The 17975-nt window shown below is 65.8% G+C and overlaps 1 protein-coding gene across 1 annotated transcript; it reads left to right on the top strand.

Moving 5' to 3' along the window:
* Positions 1–599: 599 nt before the first annotated feature.
* TRPM5 (transient receptor potential cation channel subfamily M member 5) lies at positions 600–17586 on the top strand. The gene is given in 28 exon segments (XM_088017980.1): positions 600–770; positions 870–932; positions 1681–1748; positions 2035–2161; positions 2634–2814; positions 3432–3598; positions 4392–4575; positions 5910–5974; positions 6137–6328; positions 6729–6831; positions 8505–8623; positions 8941–9264; positions 9334–9474; positions 9547–9670; positions 9985–10130; positions 10484–10601; positions 10604–10757; positions 10759–10884; positions 10982–11240; positions 11373–11491; positions 11682–11814; positions 11915–12089; positions 14941–15094; positions 15499–15680; positions 15983–16115; positions 16606–16678; positions 17019–17112; positions 17477–17586. Coding segments are annotated over 28 exon segments (4005 nt in total).
* The last annotated feature ends 389 nt before the right edge of the window (positions 17587–17975 follow it).

Below are 17975 nucleotides of genomic sequence, written 5' to 3'. Positions count from 1 at the left end.
TAGTTAGATGAGGTCACAGTGGGCAGAGTAGGCCCCTATCCAGCGACCGGTGTCCCCGCGAAATGAGGAGCATTTGGACAGAGAGACACAGAACAGGCCACGGAAGGATGAAGGCAGAGCCTGAGGCCCAGGGACCCCAGCCCAGGGACGCCTGGAGCCCCCGGGAAGCAGAGGGGGCCGGGAGGACCCTGTGACACCTCGGTGTCGGGCTTCTGGAGCAGGGAGTGAAGGGCTCCGAGCCGCCCGGCCTGTGGGACTTTGGCATAGCTACCCTGGCCCGCGCCTTGTCGCCTCCCACACACACCCAGGCCTTTTCCCCAGATACCAGCCTCCCATAAAAGTCAATAGTCACCAGCTTGGAAAGGCCACATTCAAATCGGGGCCCAGGTTCCTGATCTGGAAGGGGGAAGCCAGGAGGATTTGCATCCCACCCACCGCCCCCCCCCAGGGCTGTCCGTACAGAGCCCGAGCCACAGGAGGCCCAGCCAGGCCTGGATGTAGGGGGTCTGGGTGGGGAGGGGGGCTGGCCCTGGCCTGGGGTCTGCGGGGGCAGGGCACCAGCAAGCCTGGCCGCCTCAGCTCCTGGGCCCTCTGGGTTGATGGCTGCAGGGGTGTCCCCGGCGGCCTCATACACGACCATACACTGTGCATCGCCCCCCGGGGCTGCCCGCTCTCCAAAGAGGGAGCAGAGGGTCCTGCCTCGCCTCTTCCAGCTTCTGGGGCTCCAGGTGGTCCTGGGCTTGGGAGCGCAAGCCCCCCGGCCTCTGCCTGTGAGGTCAAGTGGGTTTCTAACCCTTTTCTTACAAGGACACCGTCACTGGGTTAGGGGCCACTCCGACGACCTCTTCTTGAGCTGATCACCTCTGCAGAGAGCGTATTTCCACAGACGGTTCACAGGTGCCGGGAGTCGGGACTTGGACGTGTCCGTCTGGGTGACCCCACAGGGAGGTCCGTGAGCATGCGGGTCCCTGTCCGGTGGGCAGGGCCCCGCCCACCACCCACCCTCCCCTCCTGTGTACGCAGGCGGCCCTCTCTAACGAACAAAGGGTGGACTGCCTGGGGGGCTGCCAGGGGAAAGGGTTTCACGGAAGGACACGTCCTGGGGGGAGGGGGCCAACGGGGCTGCCCCAGGGAAGCTGGGAGACTGGCCCAGTGGGAGGGGGTCTGCCCACAGCCCGCATGGACAGGTAGCCGGGCAGCCAAGGGTGGCAGGGGGATGCAAGCTCGTGGGTGGGGGAGACCCCAGGGGTGCCTGCAGCCAGGTAGGGCCTTGGGAGCCAGCTCCTTGTCACCTGGGCCGGTCTTGGGCCCGCAGCCCTCCGTCCCCGGTGAGTAGGGTGGGGCTGACGTGCCAGACCCGCCCAAGAGAGTGCGGGGTGCAGCGCTGGGCACTGAGCCGGGCGGCGGGCCAGGGCTGGGGTAGGAACTTGGTGGGGAGAGCCTGGGGCAGGGTGCCTTCCCCCCTGGGCCTTCTGGCAAGGAGGGATGGTCTGTCCCTCCCCCACACCCACGCGGTCTTCCCCAGGACCCCTCGGCCCCCTGCACCTGAGCTGTGGGCACCTGCCAGCCCCCTCCCTGCCCAGGCACACCCAGGATGTCCATCCCCATCCGGGGGCCAACAAGGGTGTGGGGAGGGCGGGCTGTGTGTCTGCAAGGCCATAATACGTTCTGGGTTTCTAGGACATCCCCAACCAAAGCCTTGGCGGGAGTGGCGACAGGAGTGGTCGGCCAGAGACACCCAGGGTGGGGTGAGTAGCAGGACCGAGAGCCAGGTAGAGGGGCCAGGATGCGCCCCCTCTCCATCTGGGAAGGGGGTGGGGTGAGGGAGGTTCCCCACAACTGAAGCCAGATTGTGAAGGGGGCTTGCGGACGTCATGGTGGGGCTCTAGGCCGGGCTAGCTGCTGGGGAGGGCCCTGGGGCGGGGCCACCTGTTGGTGGCCCCCAGTCTCTGTCAGCATGGCAGCTGCTGGCCCCAGCTGGGAGGGGGCAGGGTTCGCCTGTCCTGCCCTCAGAGGTCGGCTGTGTGCCCCCAGGGAGGTCCTCATGCAGGAGGCTGGGGGCACCCGTCCTGGAGGCCCCAGGGCTGCTGCACCCGGCTCGGGGCCCGGCCTGTGCCGGGGTGAGATCGAATTTGGAGGGTCTGGGAAGAAGCGAGGCAAGGTAAGGGGGCTGCCCTCCCTGCAACGCTGAGGCTGGGCCCCCACGCCCCGGGGGCCAACCACCGAGTGCTTGTTCCTGAGCTCCCACCTCCTCCCCTGAGCGCGGAGCCCCCGGGGACGTGTTCAGAGCCCCTGGGCCGGCAGGGTATGGAGCTCCTGATGCCCTCTGGCCCCCACCTCCCGCCCCCGCACGGCACATCCAGGACCCCTCCTCTCTCCACCCCCCAACCCCCATGGAGAGGGAAGCAAGGCCCAGACAGGAGTCAGGGCTGCCCAGGGCACAGGCAGATCAAGGCAGGGCCACCTGAGCCCTGGCTTCCTGCTGCCAACCTGCCCCTAAAGGGGTTCAGCCTCTCTCCTCATCCCCCAGTGCCCAGCGCCCCCATGCCCAGTGCCCAGTGCCCCCAGTGCCCAGCGCCCCCATGCCCAGCACCCCCCACCCTGCACCCTGAGGCTGCCATCCTGCCCTGCAGTTCGTGAAGGTGCCCAGCGATGTGGCCCCCTCCAAGCTCTTCGACCTCCTGCTGACCGAGTGGCACCTGCCTGCTCCCAACCTGGTGGTGTCCCTGGTGGGAGAGGAGCGGCCATTTGCCATGAAGTCCTGGCTGCGGGATGTCCTGCGCAAGGGGCTGGTGAAGGCAGCTCAGAGCACGGGTGAGGCCCCCCAGAGCTGAGTGGGGAGCGTCCCAGCTGGCCTGTGTGGCTCCCTCTGTGTGGCCTGCAATGGGAGTAGCTCCTGGGGATGCAGGGCAGCGGCTGAGGTCCCCCAGCTTCAGGCCTCCCCCAGGAGCTGCAGGCTTCCCCCCATGGGCCTTGGCGAGATGTCCCCAGGGGAGGCAGCCCCTGCTGCACCCTGTGCCTGCAGGTCGGCCCCCACTGCCCTCCCCGCCTCCCTCAGGGGAGCAGCCTGGCTGGACTGGGTCAGAACCAGATTACTGGGCTCTGAACCTGCAGAAAACCCAGTCAAGGTCATGGGGTTCCTGAGCTCCCTCGCCGCAGAGGGGATCGTTGAGGCAGCAAAGGAAAAGGCTGACAGACCCCCCCAGGCCAAGGGCTTCCTAATCTGGAGAAACCCTCCCAGGCTCTGGTCCCGGCCCAGACAATGGGACGGAGCTGTGGCCTGCTGCCCAGGGTGCCACCCGGGGGCCCACTCCCAGCTGACACCCGCAGGTGGGAGAGGTGCCGTGGCTCCCATGGGCCTGAGGACCTGGGCCTACCAGCTGGTGGGGGAGGACCTGGGGGCCACGGGCACACTAAGCCCCATGCCGCAGGGGCCTGGATCCTGACCAGTGCCCTCCGAGTGGGCCTCGCCCGGTACGTCGGACAGGCCGTGCGTGACCACTCGCTGGCCAGCACGTCCACCAGGGCCCGTGTGGTGGCCATCGGCCTTGCCTCGCTGGGCCGCGTCCTGCACCGTCAGCTTCTGGAAGATGCCCAGGTAAGCTATCTTGGAGCATCATGGCCGCTGGGCAAGGTGGACCTAGGAGGCAGGGAGGGGCCCATGGCCTGCAAGTGTCCCTCACCCCAGGGTGGGAGAGGGGTCTGCCGAGGATGCCACCAGTGCAGTCTTGAAGGCTGACCACCGCCGCCCATCTGCTGCCCATGGGGCATTTGGCAAACATCTGAGGCTCTCTGTGTACCAGGCCTGCAGTGGACAGAGTAGCCTCTGCCCTGGAGGGGGAGAGGCTCTGGGAGTGAGGCATCCTGAAGGGTTCAGACACTGAGGGGAAGCCATGGGCGGGGAGCGGGGAGGGGGAGAGGGAGGGGGGAGAATGGGGCGGGGGGGGGGAGGAGGGCGAGGTGGGGGAGGAGAGAGGGGGAGGGGAGAGAGGAGAGGGGAAGGAAGAAGGAAAGGAAGCAGGAGGGGGAGGAGGGGAGCCTGGCACACGGCCAGCAGGTGGCAGCATTGCCTAGGGAATAGTGTGGGGACGGGCGGCCCCGCTCCCAGCCAGCGCAGACAGACCCTCTGCCCAGGACCAGGACTGAGGCCCAGACGGTCACAGCAAGCCTGGGTGACCCCGGGCGAGCGGGCTCAGCTCCCAGCCCAGGGTCTGTCTAAGGCAGGGCCGGGCAGTGCGGGGAGCTTCCTCCGCCCAGGTTCGGTCTGGAGGACCCACTCCCCGCCCCGCTTGCTCCTGGGCCCCAGGCGCCTGCTACACGGCCCTCCCTCTGGCTGGGGGTAGGAACAGGCCCAGGCCCGGCCTCATGCTGTGTGTGGGGTGGGGGTCCAGGAGCACAGCCCCGTCCACTACCCCACGGACAACGGCAGCGGCCAGGGCCCCCTCTACTCCCTGGACAACAACCAGGCCCACTTCATCCTGGTGGAGCCTGGGCCCCCTGGGAAGGGGGACGGGCTGACGGAGCTGAGGCTGAGGCTGGAGAAGCACATCTCGGAGCAGAGAACTGGCTACGGGGGTGAGGCCTGGGGGAGGGGGTCACGGGGGGGTTCCGGGGGCACAGCGTATGGGCAGGGCTGGAAGGACCACAGATGGGTGCGTAGGACATTCTGGGCTGAAGGCACTGAGCATGCGTGGGTGCGGAGACCGGGCTGGGATGGGAGGCTGCCAGCAGGTTGGCGGGTGCGCAGATATAGAGGTATAGCCCTGCCAGGCAGCAGCATTCCCGCCGGATGGCCGAGTAGTTGCCAGTGTGTTTGCACCCGGGCGCCCCTGGCCAGAGGCTCTTCCTGTGGGCTCAGGGCTTTGGGAAGAAAACGGATCTACAAGTTTTGAGAGGCCCATTTCCCTGTACCAGCCAGGAGGTACACTGCCACCAGAGGGCAGCGTTACCTGAGGGCTAGGCCCCGCTGCAGCCAGCGGTGGGTTTGAAAGCTGGATTAACTCTGGTGTGTAACAAAAATTTATACAAAAAACATATGATTGCTTATGATATTTATAAGCAATATAAGATATTTATCAACTGAGTGTTCTTTAAAAATGAAAACACAGGGGCGCCTGGGTGGCTCAGTCGTAAAGCATCTGCCTTCAGCTCAGGTCATGATCCCAGGTCCTGGGATCGAGCCCCACATTGGGCTCCCTGCTCAGCCGGGAGCCTGCTTCTCCCTCTGCCACTCCTGCTGCTTGTGTTCCCTCTCTCGCTGTCTCTCTCTCTCTCTGTCAAATAAATAAATAACATCTTTAAAAAAATAAAAATGAAAACACAACCAAAGGCATGTTTAAATCACAGAGGTGGTGCGGTGCTCTGGTTTGCTGGAGCCTGGATGGCCCCCACACACTGATCTAGCCTCCAGATTCGATCGGGAGGCAACTGCCCGGGAGCCTGGTGGCCCCTGCCTGCCCAGCACTAGCTGGCGTCACATCCTGAAGTCTCGTTTCTGGTTTATGTTTGGGGGACAAACAGGCTGAGGCCCCTCCTTTACCTTTCTGGCTTTGCGTCTGTGGGCCTCCAGCGGTCTGCAGCGCGGCTGGAGAACTTTCTGCCTATAGATGGGACAGACGCTGGGCACCTAACTGTGGCTGGTGCGGCTGGAGACTGAACATTTGACTTCATTGACATTCCTTTCTGTGGAAATAGCCATGAGTGGCCATAATGGTCCCGAGGTGAAGGGGTTGGTGTGTGCGATATGCAGCCTGTGCAACCCACATTCACTTGAAACTGTCTCTGGGCCAGCATTTGCCCAGAAAATGGGGTGGGGTGATGGTCTGAGCAGGCAGCCACCCCACAGGGAGGGTGCCAGGCCCCCCCTTGCCTGGGCACTGGGGCAGACCTCACAGGTGCTCTGTCCACAGGCACTGGCAGCATCGAGATCCCTGTCCTCTGTCTGCTGGTCAATGGTGACCCCAGCACCCTGGAGGTAGGGCAGGGGAGAGAGGCGGGGGCCTGGCGGGGGCCCCCCTGGCTGGCCGTGGCTGCCTGCAGTGCCCTCCCCGGCCTGGGACAGGGCACCTCCAGCACGTGGGCTCAGGACGGCGCCCAAGCTGATGTGGGGTCCACTCTCCCCACTGTGCTGCCTCAGAGGATTTCCAGGGCCGTGGAACATGCTGCCCCGTGGCTGATCCTGGCGGGCTCAGGGGGCATCGCGGACATGTTGGCCGCCCTGCTGAACCAGCCCGACCTCCTGGTGCCCCAGGTAGCTGAGAAGCAGTTTAAAGAGAAGTTTCCGGGCGAACATTTCTGCTGGGAGGACATCGTACACTGGACGGAGCTGGTAGGAGCCTCCCAGGGACTGTGGGGTCCAAAGGCCGAGGCCCTCCTCCCTGTCCCATCCCCTTCTCCTGCGGGGGCGGGAGCTGACCCAGGGAGAAACTCCTCCTGGGCGCCTCTGTGCCCCCGGCCCACACAGAAGTCCCAGGCTCCTCCCTCTCCCCACGAAGCCTCCAAGCTAGCTCTGCTTTAGGCCCTTGGAGCAAGGGACCTGGGAGTGAGCCCCCTGGGCTGGGGGAGGTGCTGCCCCGGTGCCCTTGGGCAGCCAGCTGGCCAGCTCGCTAGGACCTGCCTCACATGCCAAGTGACCAGGCAGTGCCGCCAACCATGCTGGGCCTGTGGCCTGCCCACCGGCCTGCCCTCTGCCCCCAGGGCCACCTCAGGGCCTTTGTCCTATGTCCCAGCTGCAGAACATCATCTCCCACCCGCAACTGCTCACCGTGCACGACTTCGAGCAGGAGAGCTCCGAGGAGCTGGACACTGTCATCCTGAAGGCGCTGGTGAAAGGTGAGGGCCCCAGGTGGAGGCAGGGAGGCCAGCCTGCTCCCCACGGCCCCGGGCTCTGCACCTGGCGCGGGGCTGCTCTCCACACCGCCCCATTGTGGCTCTCACCCTGCAGGCCCGGCACGTGGGGCAGGGCCACTGCCCAGGAGGGATGTCAGCAGCCGGGACTCCTGGGATGGCATCCCTCTGCTGTGTGTGTGTGCGCGCGCCTGTGTGCGTGTGAGCACGAGTGTGAGCACCTGTGTGTGCGTGTGCCTTTGCACACATGTGCACGGTTGTGAGCCTGTGTACGTGTGAGCACCTGTGTGTGCATGTGAACACGAGTGTGAGCACCTGTGTGTGCGTGTGCCTTTGCACACATGTGCGTGGGCGTGCGCGCCTGTGTGCGCGTGAGCACGAGTGTGAGCACCTGTGTGTGCATGTGCCTTTGCACACATGTGCACGGGTGTGCGCCTGTGTACGTGTGAGCACCTGTGTGTGCATGTGAGCACGAGTGTGAGCACCTGTGTGTGCGTGTGCCTTTGCACACATGTGCACGGGTGCGTGCCTGTGTGCGTATGAGCACCTGTGTGTGCGTGTGAGCACAAGTGTGAGCACCTGTGTGTGCATGTGCCTTTGCACACATGTGCACGGGTGTGTGTGCCTGTGTACGTGTGAGCACCTGTGTGTGTGCCTTTGCACACATGTGCACGGTGTGTGTGCCTGTGTACGTGTAAGCATGAATGTGAGCACAACTGTGTATGTGAGAGCGTGTGCATGTGTGCGGACACCTGTGTGTGTGCAAGCGTGCGTGCGTGTGCAGCCCAGCGCTCACATTTTCGGCAGCACATGTGGCAAAACTGGAATGACACAGAGATGACACACAGATCCGTACAGGGTCGTGTTTGGCAGGTTTTAGGTCTGCTATGTTTTACCATAATTTAAGAAACTAAAGTGTCCAATCCAGGGGCTTTTAGTCCATTTGCAAGTTGTCAACCATCCCCACCGTCTAATTCCGGAACACCTTCACTGCCCCTAAAGCAGCTGGCAGCCGCCCAGCACGCCGTTTCCCGGGCCCCTGGCGCCCACTGGCTTGCGTTCTGCCTGGACGGATGTGCCCTTTTGGGGCCCTTCCTGTCAATGGGCTACAGTGTGTGGCCTTCGGCTCCTGTCGCTGCATCGCCCAGGCTGCGGAATGGGTGGGTGCCTCATTGCTTTTTAAGGCTGAGGGATCTTCCACGGTGTGCAAGGACTGCCTTATGTTTCCCTGTTCCTTGATCGACGACACTGGGCTGATTCACCATCCGGCTGTCACTCGATATGCTTTTCCACATTGGAGACCAGCCATGCCAAGGGACTGACCTTGGGGAAGCCAGACATAGACCCAGGCCCGGAGGGGCAGTTTGGGGCTGGGATGCCCTGGAGGGAGGGAGGGAGGGAACATTCCTCCCGCAGGCCTCCGGCTCTGCTCACCCTGTCCCATCAGGGTCCCGGGGGCCAGCGTTTCTGCCAGGGCTCCCAGCACCGGCTTCTGGAAGTCTTGCAACATTGGGAGCCTCTCACCATTATTCAGAGGGTATGAAGCAGGCTGCGGTTCCTGGGCTGTGTGTCCGGAAGACCACCGTGAGGGGCCCTGTGCCCACAGGCTCTGTGGACCCCTGGGTTCGCCCCTCACCTCCCGCCCACTCTGCCCGCAGCCTGCAAGAGCCACAGCCAGGAAGCACAGGACTACCTGGATGAGCTCAAGCTGGCCGTGGCCTGGGACCGCGTGGACATCGCCAGGAGCGAGATCTTCAACGGGGATGTGGAGTGGAAGGTGCCTGCCTGCCGGCCAGCTGATGCCTCCTGAGCCGCATTTCTGGCCGACACAGGGCGGGGGCCGTGTCGAGGGCCTGGGGGCAGACGGTGTTCCCAGGGCCACTGACGGGCCCCCTCCTGCCTGCTGTGGCCCAGGGGGGCGGGGAGGCCAGGGCACCTGCTGGGGGCTCCTTGTGCACGGCCCCCCGGGAGGACTGGTGGCCCCTATGGCCCGGAGCTGGCTCGGAGGGACAGGAGCTGGGGGGCTCCCCGTGCACCTGCTCCCACTCACTCTGCCCGTCTCCCCCACCTGGGCGTGTCCCGTGGTGGCCCCAGTCCTGTGACCTGGAGGAGGTGATGATGGACGCGCTGGTGAGTGACAAGCCCGAGTTTGTGCGACTCTTTGTGGACAACGGCGCCGACATGGGGGACTTCCTGACGTACGGGCGGCTACAGCAGCTCTACCGTTCCACACCCCCCAAGAGCCTGCTCTTCGACCTGCTGCAGCGCAAGCACGAGGAGGGCCCGCTGACACTGGCCGGCCTGGGCGCCCAGCAAGCCCGTGAGCCGCCCGTGGGCCTGCCTGCCTTCTCCCTGCAGGAGGTCTCCCGCCTGCTCAAGGACTTCCTGCACGACGCCTGTCGCGGGCTCTACCAGGAGGTGAGTGGGCTGGCGGCCAGGAGGGGCTGGGCTGGGCAGCCAGGCGGCTGAAATGGCCCTGTCCTCCAGGAACGGGGGTCGGCCAGGCGGCCCGAGGGCCGGAAGTGGCTGCTGGATCTGAACCGAAAGAGCGAGAACCCCTGGCGGGACCTGTTCCTCTGGGCCGTGCTACAAAACCACCACGACATGGCCACCTACTTCTGGGCCATGGTGGGTTGGCCCCGGGCTCCTGGGGGGCAGGGAGGGGCGGGGGAGGCCGCCTCCTCTCACCCTGCCTCCTAGGGCCAGGAGGGGGTGGCCGCCGCTCTGGCCGCCTGCAAGATCCTCAGAGAGATGTCGCACCTGGAGACCGGGGCGGGGGTGCACTGCACCATGAGCGAGGCCAAGTACGAGCAGCTGGCCCTGGGTGAGCCACCGGCCCGGCGCCCAGCCGACGCATGTGGCGGAGCCCGGGGTCCACCCAGAGGCTCCTCCTAGTGGGGAGGCGGACCCTAACATTCTAACAGAGGGACAGAAGGGTCCTCGGTGGTGGCCTTGGGCACACACTGGGTCCTGTTGGAGGTCGGTCGGGGCACGTGGGGTGACGGTGGGGGGAGGGAAAGGCAGGGCAGGCGGGCACGGCCAGTGTCCATGCTGGAAGCTGGGCGCGGCTCGGGCACAGGAGGGAGGAGGCCGGGGGCCGTGGCCCTGTGGGTACCAGCGGCTGGTGTCCCCGGGCAGATCTCTTCTCCGAGTGCTACAGCAACAGCGAGGACCGTGCGTTCGCCCTGCTGGTGCGTAGGAACCGCTGCTGGAGCAGGACCACCTGTCTGCACCTGGCCACCGAGGCCGACACCAAGTCCTTCTTTGCCCACGATGGGGTGCAGGTGAGTGTCTGGCTTCAGGGAGGGCCGGCCTCCCCTGCCTCCGCTCTTCAAGTCCTGGTCACGCAGGGCAGCGGGTGCAGGAGGGGAGCTCTGCTCCTGGAAGGCACCTGCCTGGCTTCCTTTTCGCTGCCCCCGGCCAGACCTTTGTCCGCCTCGGATCTCCGCAGAGGTGCCGCCTCCTCCGCTCGGCCCTCCCACACCCCCAAACCCGGCCTCCCTCCCCCCGTGGAGGGTCTTCCCCACCGGGATGCAGGGCGAGGCTTTGGCTGAGCCTGGGAGGGCGCGCCTGGTGCCGGGCACAGTGTCAGCAAAGGTGTAGGGGTGGGAGGCCAGCGGCGGTGCCTTTATTTCAGGCCTTCCTGACCAAGATCTGGTGGGGGGACATGGCATCGGGCACGCCCATCCTGCGGCTGCTCTGTGCCTTCCTCTGCCCGGCCCTCATCTACACCAACCTCATCACCTTCAGGTGTGTTGGGCGCAGGCGGCTGCCAGCTTGCCAGCTGTGGGGGGGGGGCTGGGCTGGGCTTCATGGGTGCCACTGGGGGTGCGTCTCCGGCATCCGTGTGGGCCCCGCTGTGCGCAGACCCTCTCAGTGCACTCAGCACTTCCTTTGCTGGCTGGTGCCCTCCCCGTGGACCCTGAAGGTCCCCTGTGCTTGCAGCGAGGAGGCCCCGCTGAGGACGGGCCCCAAGGGCCTGCAGGAGCTGGACAGCCTGGACACGGAGAATAGACTGCTCTGCAGCCCCGGCAGCGGGTGAGGGCCATGGGGCGGGCTGGCCAGGGGGTGGCACTCACGCCATGGCATACAGGCTGCCCACCTCACCGGTGGCTGTGGTCTCCTTTTACTGCAGGCTGGAGGAGTTGGCTGAGGCACCAAGGGCTCAGGGCGACCGAGGGCCGCGTGCTGCCTTCCTGCTCACGCGCTGGCGCATGTTCTGGGGCGCGCCCGTGACCGTGTTCCTGGGGAACGTGGTCATGTACTTTGCCTTCCTCTTCCTGTTCACCTACGTCCTGCTGGTGGACTTCAGGCCACCTCCTCAGGGGCCGTCTGGGCCTGAGGTCACCCTCTACTTCTGGGTCTTCACACTAGTGCTGGAAGAGATCCGGCAGGTCAGTGGTGGGCCGAGCCCACTGATCCCTGATCCCGGCTCCAGGCTGAGCCCTGATCCCTGTCAACCCCAGCCTGGGCTGGGCAGGGCTGTCTCCAGTGAGCTGTCAGCAGACTGTCTGCCCCTCTGCCAGGGATTCTTCACAGACGAGGACACACATCTGGTGAAGAAGTTCACGCTCTACGTGGAAGATAACTGGAACAAGTGTGACATGGTGGCCATCTTCCTGTTCATTGTCGGCGTCACCTGCAGGTCTGTGGGGCCCAGAGGCCTGACGGGGGCCAGCTCGGTTGGGCCGGTGGGCAGGGCCACCTGCAGGATGAAGCCACGAAAGGCCTCAGAGATCCCGGCTTGTCTCTGGCGCCCGTGCTACGTGTCCTGGAGGACGCTCCTTCCCCTCTGTGGGCACCAGCAGCCCATCCAACCCGCCACCCTCCCCCAGGATGGTGCCCTCCATGTTTGAGGCGGGCCGCACAGTCCTTGCCATTGACTTCATGGTGTTCACACTCCGACTCATCCACATCTTCGCCATCCACAAGCAGCTGGGCCCCAAGATCATCATCGTGGAGCGCATGGTGAGCCCCTGGCGGTGCGTGAGCCCACCTGGCTCCCGGTGGTGGGTGGGAGAGCGTCCCCGGCTGGGAGACTGCTAACACTCTCTGCTTCCCCCCGGAGATGAAGGACGTCTTTTTCTTCCTCTTCTTCCTGAGTGTGTGGCTTGTGGCCTACGGCGTGACCACGCAGGCGCTGCTGCACCCCCATGACAGGCGCCTGGAGTGGGTCTTCCGCCGTGTGCTCTACCGGCCCTACCTGCAGATCTTCGGGCAAATCCCACTGGACGAGATCGATGGTTAGCACATGGCTTGGGGGGGGGGGCGGCGCCTCTGAGCCGGCTGGAAGGACCCCCCATTTTGTGGTACAGCCAGATGGGGTCTGGTTTACGGTCTCCTTTTATAACACCCCGCACGTGGGGCCCTTGAGAGGGCTCTTTCAGGGTCACGTGAGGCCCCAACCAGGAGCTAGCTGAGATGGGGAAGTCACTGAGGCTGGCCCCCAGGCCCCACAGCCCAGGGACAGCTCCGGGCTTATTTCTGTTGATCCCAGGGACCTGAGACTTGGGGCACCAGGCTAGGAACTGAGGCGCGAGGAGGCTGCAAAACGGGCAGGGGCCATCCCAGTGCATCCCTCACCGTCATGGGGCCAATCCACGTGCTGGTGCTTCTGCCCTCCTGGGCGGCCCTGCTGGACAGTGGGCCTCCCTGTCCCCCACCCCCCCGCCAGAGGCTCCACACCAGGCCCTGGGCCCGCCTGCTGTCAAGGCCCGTCCGCCGAGGGGCTGTTTCCTGACTGCGCCCTTGCTGCTTCCAGGGACACACCCCAGTGTGTGTGCCTTTCCCACTGTCAAGTGTGCGCGCCTACCAGAGGGTGTAGGTGTCTCCAGGCGGCCCTTGTGTGGGCTGAGGGCCAGTGGGGGTTCCAAGAATTTCTCGGGCAGTGGGTACAGTCGGGAGGCAGAGCTGCTCCTCTGTGGGGGGCTGGGTGGTGACAGGTGCAGGGGAGCCCTGGCGTGGGCGCCAGAGACACCTGTGCAGGCCCCGGAGATGGCTAGGATCCGGTGAGGGGGAGGAGAGGGAACCAGCCCCTCAAGGAAGGTGAGCCAGCGCCAGGGGCCCACGTGAGGACCCAGGGCAGGGCGTCTGCTCTGGCTGGCGCAGGACCGGGGCCACCCAGGGCCCCAGGGCAGTCACGGGAGCACTACGTCTAAGGCCTGACCCGACCCCCAGAGCTAGTGAGGCAGGGTCAGCATGCCCGCCACCCGCGGTATGGATTTGTCAATGGGGTGAGTCGGGTGATGCAGACATGGGCCACCAGGATGGGGAGGGGTGCTACACGGGGTGTCCTGGAGGCCCATTTCCTCGGTCTGTTTGTGTGGGCTGCCCCCTGTGACTCCTCGGTGTTTGCTCATTCACAGTGTTCCAGGCCCTTAGTCTCAGCCCCCGTATGGGCCCTGGCCGCCCTGTCCTGCGGGGGCCCTTGGGAGGCGGGGAGCGCTGGGTCACTTGAAGGGCCACATCTCGGGCCCCAGCCACACGCTGGTATGGGGGGACAGTGGTGTGTGGTGGGGTCATGGCCCCTGTTCCCCAGGAGCCCGGGGCTACCCGGGGAGGGCAGAGGGAGTACAGGCCTCCCCCCCAGTCCCTGGGCTGCCTCAGGTGGGCAGAGTGCTGTAGCAGCAAGCCCGTCACTAGGGCCAGGCCTGGGCCAGCTCCCTGAGGGTCCCGGACAGGCCCCTTCCCCTCTTGGGGCTGGGCTTCCTGTCTGCTCAGGCCTCTGGGTAACCCCACCACGGGGGGGTAGGGCTAGGCTGAGTCACTCACATTCAGCCGTTGGGCCTGGGGCCCAGAGTGCCACCCTGCCCGCCCCGTCCCTGCACGCCAGGCGGGAAGCCCTGGGGCTGACTTCAGTCTGGCTTCAGCCCCAGGGACAATTTAATTTCCAGCCTGGCCTGGTGGCACCTTTGGGGGGTCACAGGGGTCTCACTGCTTCAGAGTGTGGGTGCTGGGGGAGGGAGTTGGGTTGTGAATCAGCCCCGAGCAGACTCGTGGGCCAGGCCAGGGAGGATGCTGCTCGCCCCCGCCCTACCGCACGCTCAGCAGCTCCCCGTGGGTGGCCCGGCACAAAAACTCCCTCAGGGGAAAGTAGGAGAGGCTCCGCTCCCAGGGGGTGGGGGGAGACACGGACACAGGAACACAGGCCCTGTCAGCCCGACACGTGCGCATAGCGTGGGGACACAGGTACGCACACGTAGATAGAGACCGAGGCCTCACAGCACGGAGACCCAGGGAGGCAGCCGTGGGAACAGTCCAGCGTGCAGGCGTGGGCAGCATCCACATGGGCACACGGGCGCACGCACATATGCGGCCACGGGCCCCCTCCTGAGGAAGATGCGGCAAGCACCCCGGGCGGCCATGGCCTGTACACTCACGCTCTGCTCCTTCCCCCCACACCTCCTGTCCCGTGAGTGTGGGGGTGCTGGCTGGTGAGGGGCCGGAGCTGTGATCCCCGGGCCGCCCAGGGCATGCCAGCCCGCGGTGCAGAGCTCAGCCTGCTCCCAGATCACACACTCATTCCCACTGGCCAGAGAATGTTCTGTGAGCTGGCATGGCCCAGAGGTGCTCTGTGTCCACAGTGCCTGTGGCAATCAGGGTCAAGGGCAGTGTGGCCAGATGAGCTTTGGAGCTGGTGCCCCGTGACAGGCTTTAGTGTTATAAAGTCCCTGACAAGTCCTGCAGGGGGAGACAGGGTCACCCCTCGCCTCGGCCAGCTCTCTCCACACCAGCTTCGAGCACAGACAGCCCTTGGTGGTGGTAGTGGTGGGGAATGCACACACCTACCAGCAGAAACTGGGGTTCTCTGGTGCCCCATCCCCTAGATGGCCTTGGCTCTGCCCCCAGAACCTGTGGTCACAGGAGGTGGGGGAGTGGGACCAGTGCCCCTGGCGGACTGTCTCCCTGGTTTGCCAGGACTGGGGTGTCCTAACACAGGAACTTTCAGTGCTAAGCCCGATAATCCCCAGCCAACCAGGGTAGTTGGGCCACCTGGCCACTGCCTTCCGCCCCTGGGTGGCCTCACCCCGAGGAAGCTCTCAAGATCAGAGGGTGTCAGTCCAGGCGGCCCCCACCATGCCACTTGTGTTTCAGAAGCCCGCGTGAACTGCTCCCTGCACCCCCTGCTGCAGGAGGACTCCCCCTCCTGCCCGAACTTCTATGCCAACTGGCTTGTCATCCTCCTGCTAGTCACCTTCCTGCTGGTCACCAACGTGCTACTCATGAACCTACTGATCGCCATGTTCAGGTGGTCCGCTCCCCGTGCTCCCTCCATGTGCGGGGGGCCCCAGGGGCCGTGTGCAGGGGCCTCTCTGCACCCCCGCCCCCAGAGGGACTGGAGCCTGTACCACAGGCTGAGGGAGGGCAAGGCCCCGAGGAGGCGGTGGGGCGAATGACAGGCGTGGGGAAGGGTAGCTCCCAGGGCAGGTTGGCACCAGCGAAGCCTGGGCTTGTCCAGGAGAGCAGAGAGGATGGTGAAGACCCCACGTGAGCAACCCCATCCTAGACACACCCCGCAGAGGGCAACGAGGGAGTAGAGACCATCACAGAAGTGGGGGGGCCCCTGGGAGTGGTGTGGGGCCGCAGCAGGGACCAGGATGGAGGACCCAGGAGGCCCACGCGTGTTCCACCGCCCACACGCGGGCCCCACAGCTACACGTTCCAGGTGGTGCAGGGCAACGCCGACATGTTCTGGAAGTTCCAGCGCTATCACCTCATCGTGGAGTACCACGAGCGCCCCGCCCTGGCACCACCCTTCATCGTCCTCAGCCACCTGAGCCTGGTGCTCAAGAGGTTCTTCCAGAAGGGGGCCGAGCAGAAGCGGGAGCACCTGGGTGAGGCCACAGGGCTGGATACGGCCTGGCGGCCCTGGACCGCATGGAAGGGGATGGGCGGCACGCCGGGTGGGCAGGCGCACAGAGGCCTGGGTCCCCTCCTCAGCCCCCCACCAAGGCCTCCAGGCCGGGCTCTGTCCAGGCCCAGAGCAGCCAGCCCAGGCTGAGCCCATCGCCTTCCTCCCCCTCACACCACGGGCCCGTCTGCAGTGATCCGGAGGGCGGGGGGCTTGCCCTGGGCTCCCCTGGCCCCGAGGTCCACCTGGCTCCAGCCAAGCCTGTGGCCGCCCCGGCCTCCCCAGAGAGAGACTTGCCGGAGCCCCTGGACCAGCAGATGGTCACCTGGGAGGCAGTTCAGAAAGAGAACTACCTGAGCAAGCTGGAGAAGCAGAGGAAGGACAGCAAGGAGGAGGTGCTGCGGAAAACCGCCCACAGGTGTGTGGGGGCTGCACGGGTGCCCCGGAGCCCCCCGGCCTGGACACCGGGGCTGTGTCCCCTGCGGGCCGCCAAGAGGGGCTGGCAGAGACGGCGAAGGGCCTGCCGAGGGACGGCCGGACCCCGAGCGGGGTGCCAGAGGTTGTAAGATCCCCCAGGACCTCTGCCACCGTCACTGCCGAGCGGCCAGCGGCCTTAGAGCCGGTGTGGCCGCCGCCTGCCGGGCACAGTCCTGAGCTGGGGAGGCTGAAGCTGAGAGGGGTGAGGGGCTGGTACAGGTGGGGTCCTCCTTGCTCTGGGTCCCCCCAAAATGGTCCATCCCAGCAGTCCCTTCAGGCCTCCTGCCTGCCCTTGTCCCCCGCGCTTGCTGGCAGTCACTCAGCCCCATCGAGCTCCCAGGGAGGGCAGAGGGGCTCTGCACCCAGATCTGGGGACCATGGGGAGATCGCCCAAATGCGGAGCACCCTGTGCCCACCAGCTTCTGCTGCAGGGTGGAGTCCGTAGCCCAGTACCTCGGGGGGCTGAGAGAACAAGAAAAGCGCATCAAGCGTTTGGAGTCACAGGTAGGCAGGCAGACCACGTGCTCTTCTGACTGGGGCCCTCACCCACAGCCCCGCACCCCGACATCCAAACTGCCGGGCCCGCACCCAGGCTTTGGCTCAGCAGGAGGCAGGGCAGGGCGAGGCCCTGGGGGGTGCAGTACCTGCACCTGTCCCCACATGTGACTTCAGGGACAGCGTGCCCTCCCTGGGAGGGGTCCTGCCGTCCGGACCCCCTCCCTGTCCACTCTCCACACCTGGACCCCCGCCCTCACGCCCGTTCCCTCCAGCACAGCTACCGGAGGGGAGGGTCACGGGGTAGCAGGGCCCTGGGGCCCCCGGATGCCTCTCCCTCCTCCTCCAGATCGACTCCTGCGCGGCGCTCCTGCTGTCCTCCGCGCCCCTGCCGTCCCCCGCGGCCCCACTGTCCTCTGGGACTCGGAGCAGCGCCTGCTGCGGTAAGTGTGCATCCGGGAAAGACACAGCTGAGGAAGGGGCACAGGCCGGCCTGGGGACAGGCGGAGGACTGTCGCGCTGGGCCCTGTCACCTGCCTTCCCGCCCTGGGAGCACTGGCCCAGGCCTCGACGGCCCATGGCTGGCGACGTCCTAGGGGTGGGGCAGGGGCCCTCTGCTGGAGCCCCCCACCTCAGCCGGCACGAGGGCGTGGCCACTCGGACTCCGGAGGCTCTGCCTGGTGGCAGCGCTCCCACCTCCTCCCAGCTGGGGCCACCGCGCCCCGTGCTAGTGTGCGCGAGCCACCTCTCCCTTCCCTGGGCTGGCCCCAACAGACACCCAGTAGCTGAGGGGTCTTCCTTCCTCAGCAGCCTCCCAGACTTTCAAAGGTGGACATCAGCAAGCCTCTGCAGGCCTCAGAGGGGATGCAGACAGCGGCGAGCACCCAGAGGCTGGCCGGTGGCTCTCAGACGCCTGAGCCACTTGGACGGTCCGCACACGGGGCCCACCTCTCCCAGCGCCCCGATCACGACGGGCAGCCAGGGACACGGCCCTTAGCTGGCCATCCCAGGCCCTAGAGACACACCAAACGTCCCCCACCTCTTGCGGGGCCCTCAGTGGCATGTGGCTCTAGTGGCCTCATCAGAAGAAACCACCCTTTGCCCTGCCTGGCACCTTCCCTGGGACCTCTCTCCACGTGGAAGCATGGTGTGCGGGGGGCCCTCTCCAGACTGGGGGAGCCCCGTGGGTCCCATCCACAACTGCCCGGCCTGGGCCGAAGCACCTCCCGTCTGGTGGGCAACAGTTTGGGGCCCATACCTGTCTCCTACCCAACCTGTGTCACCTGTTAAAACTCATTTTTTGGAA

The sequence above is a fragment of the Eumetopias jubatus genome, unplaced genomic scaffold, assembly GCF_037043125.1.
Source record: "Eumetopias jubatus isolate StellerSeaLion01/CBP00866 unplaced genomic scaffold, mEumJub1_p1.0 scaffold_13, whole genome shotgun sequence".
In the NCBI taxonomy this organism is placed as follows: domain Eukaryota; kingdom Metazoa; phylum Chordata; class Mammalia; order Carnivora; family Otariidae; genus Eumetopias; species Eumetopias jubatus.
Note: the sequence above shows the minus strand (reverse complement) of the source record. Positions and strands in the feature narration are given on the sequence as shown.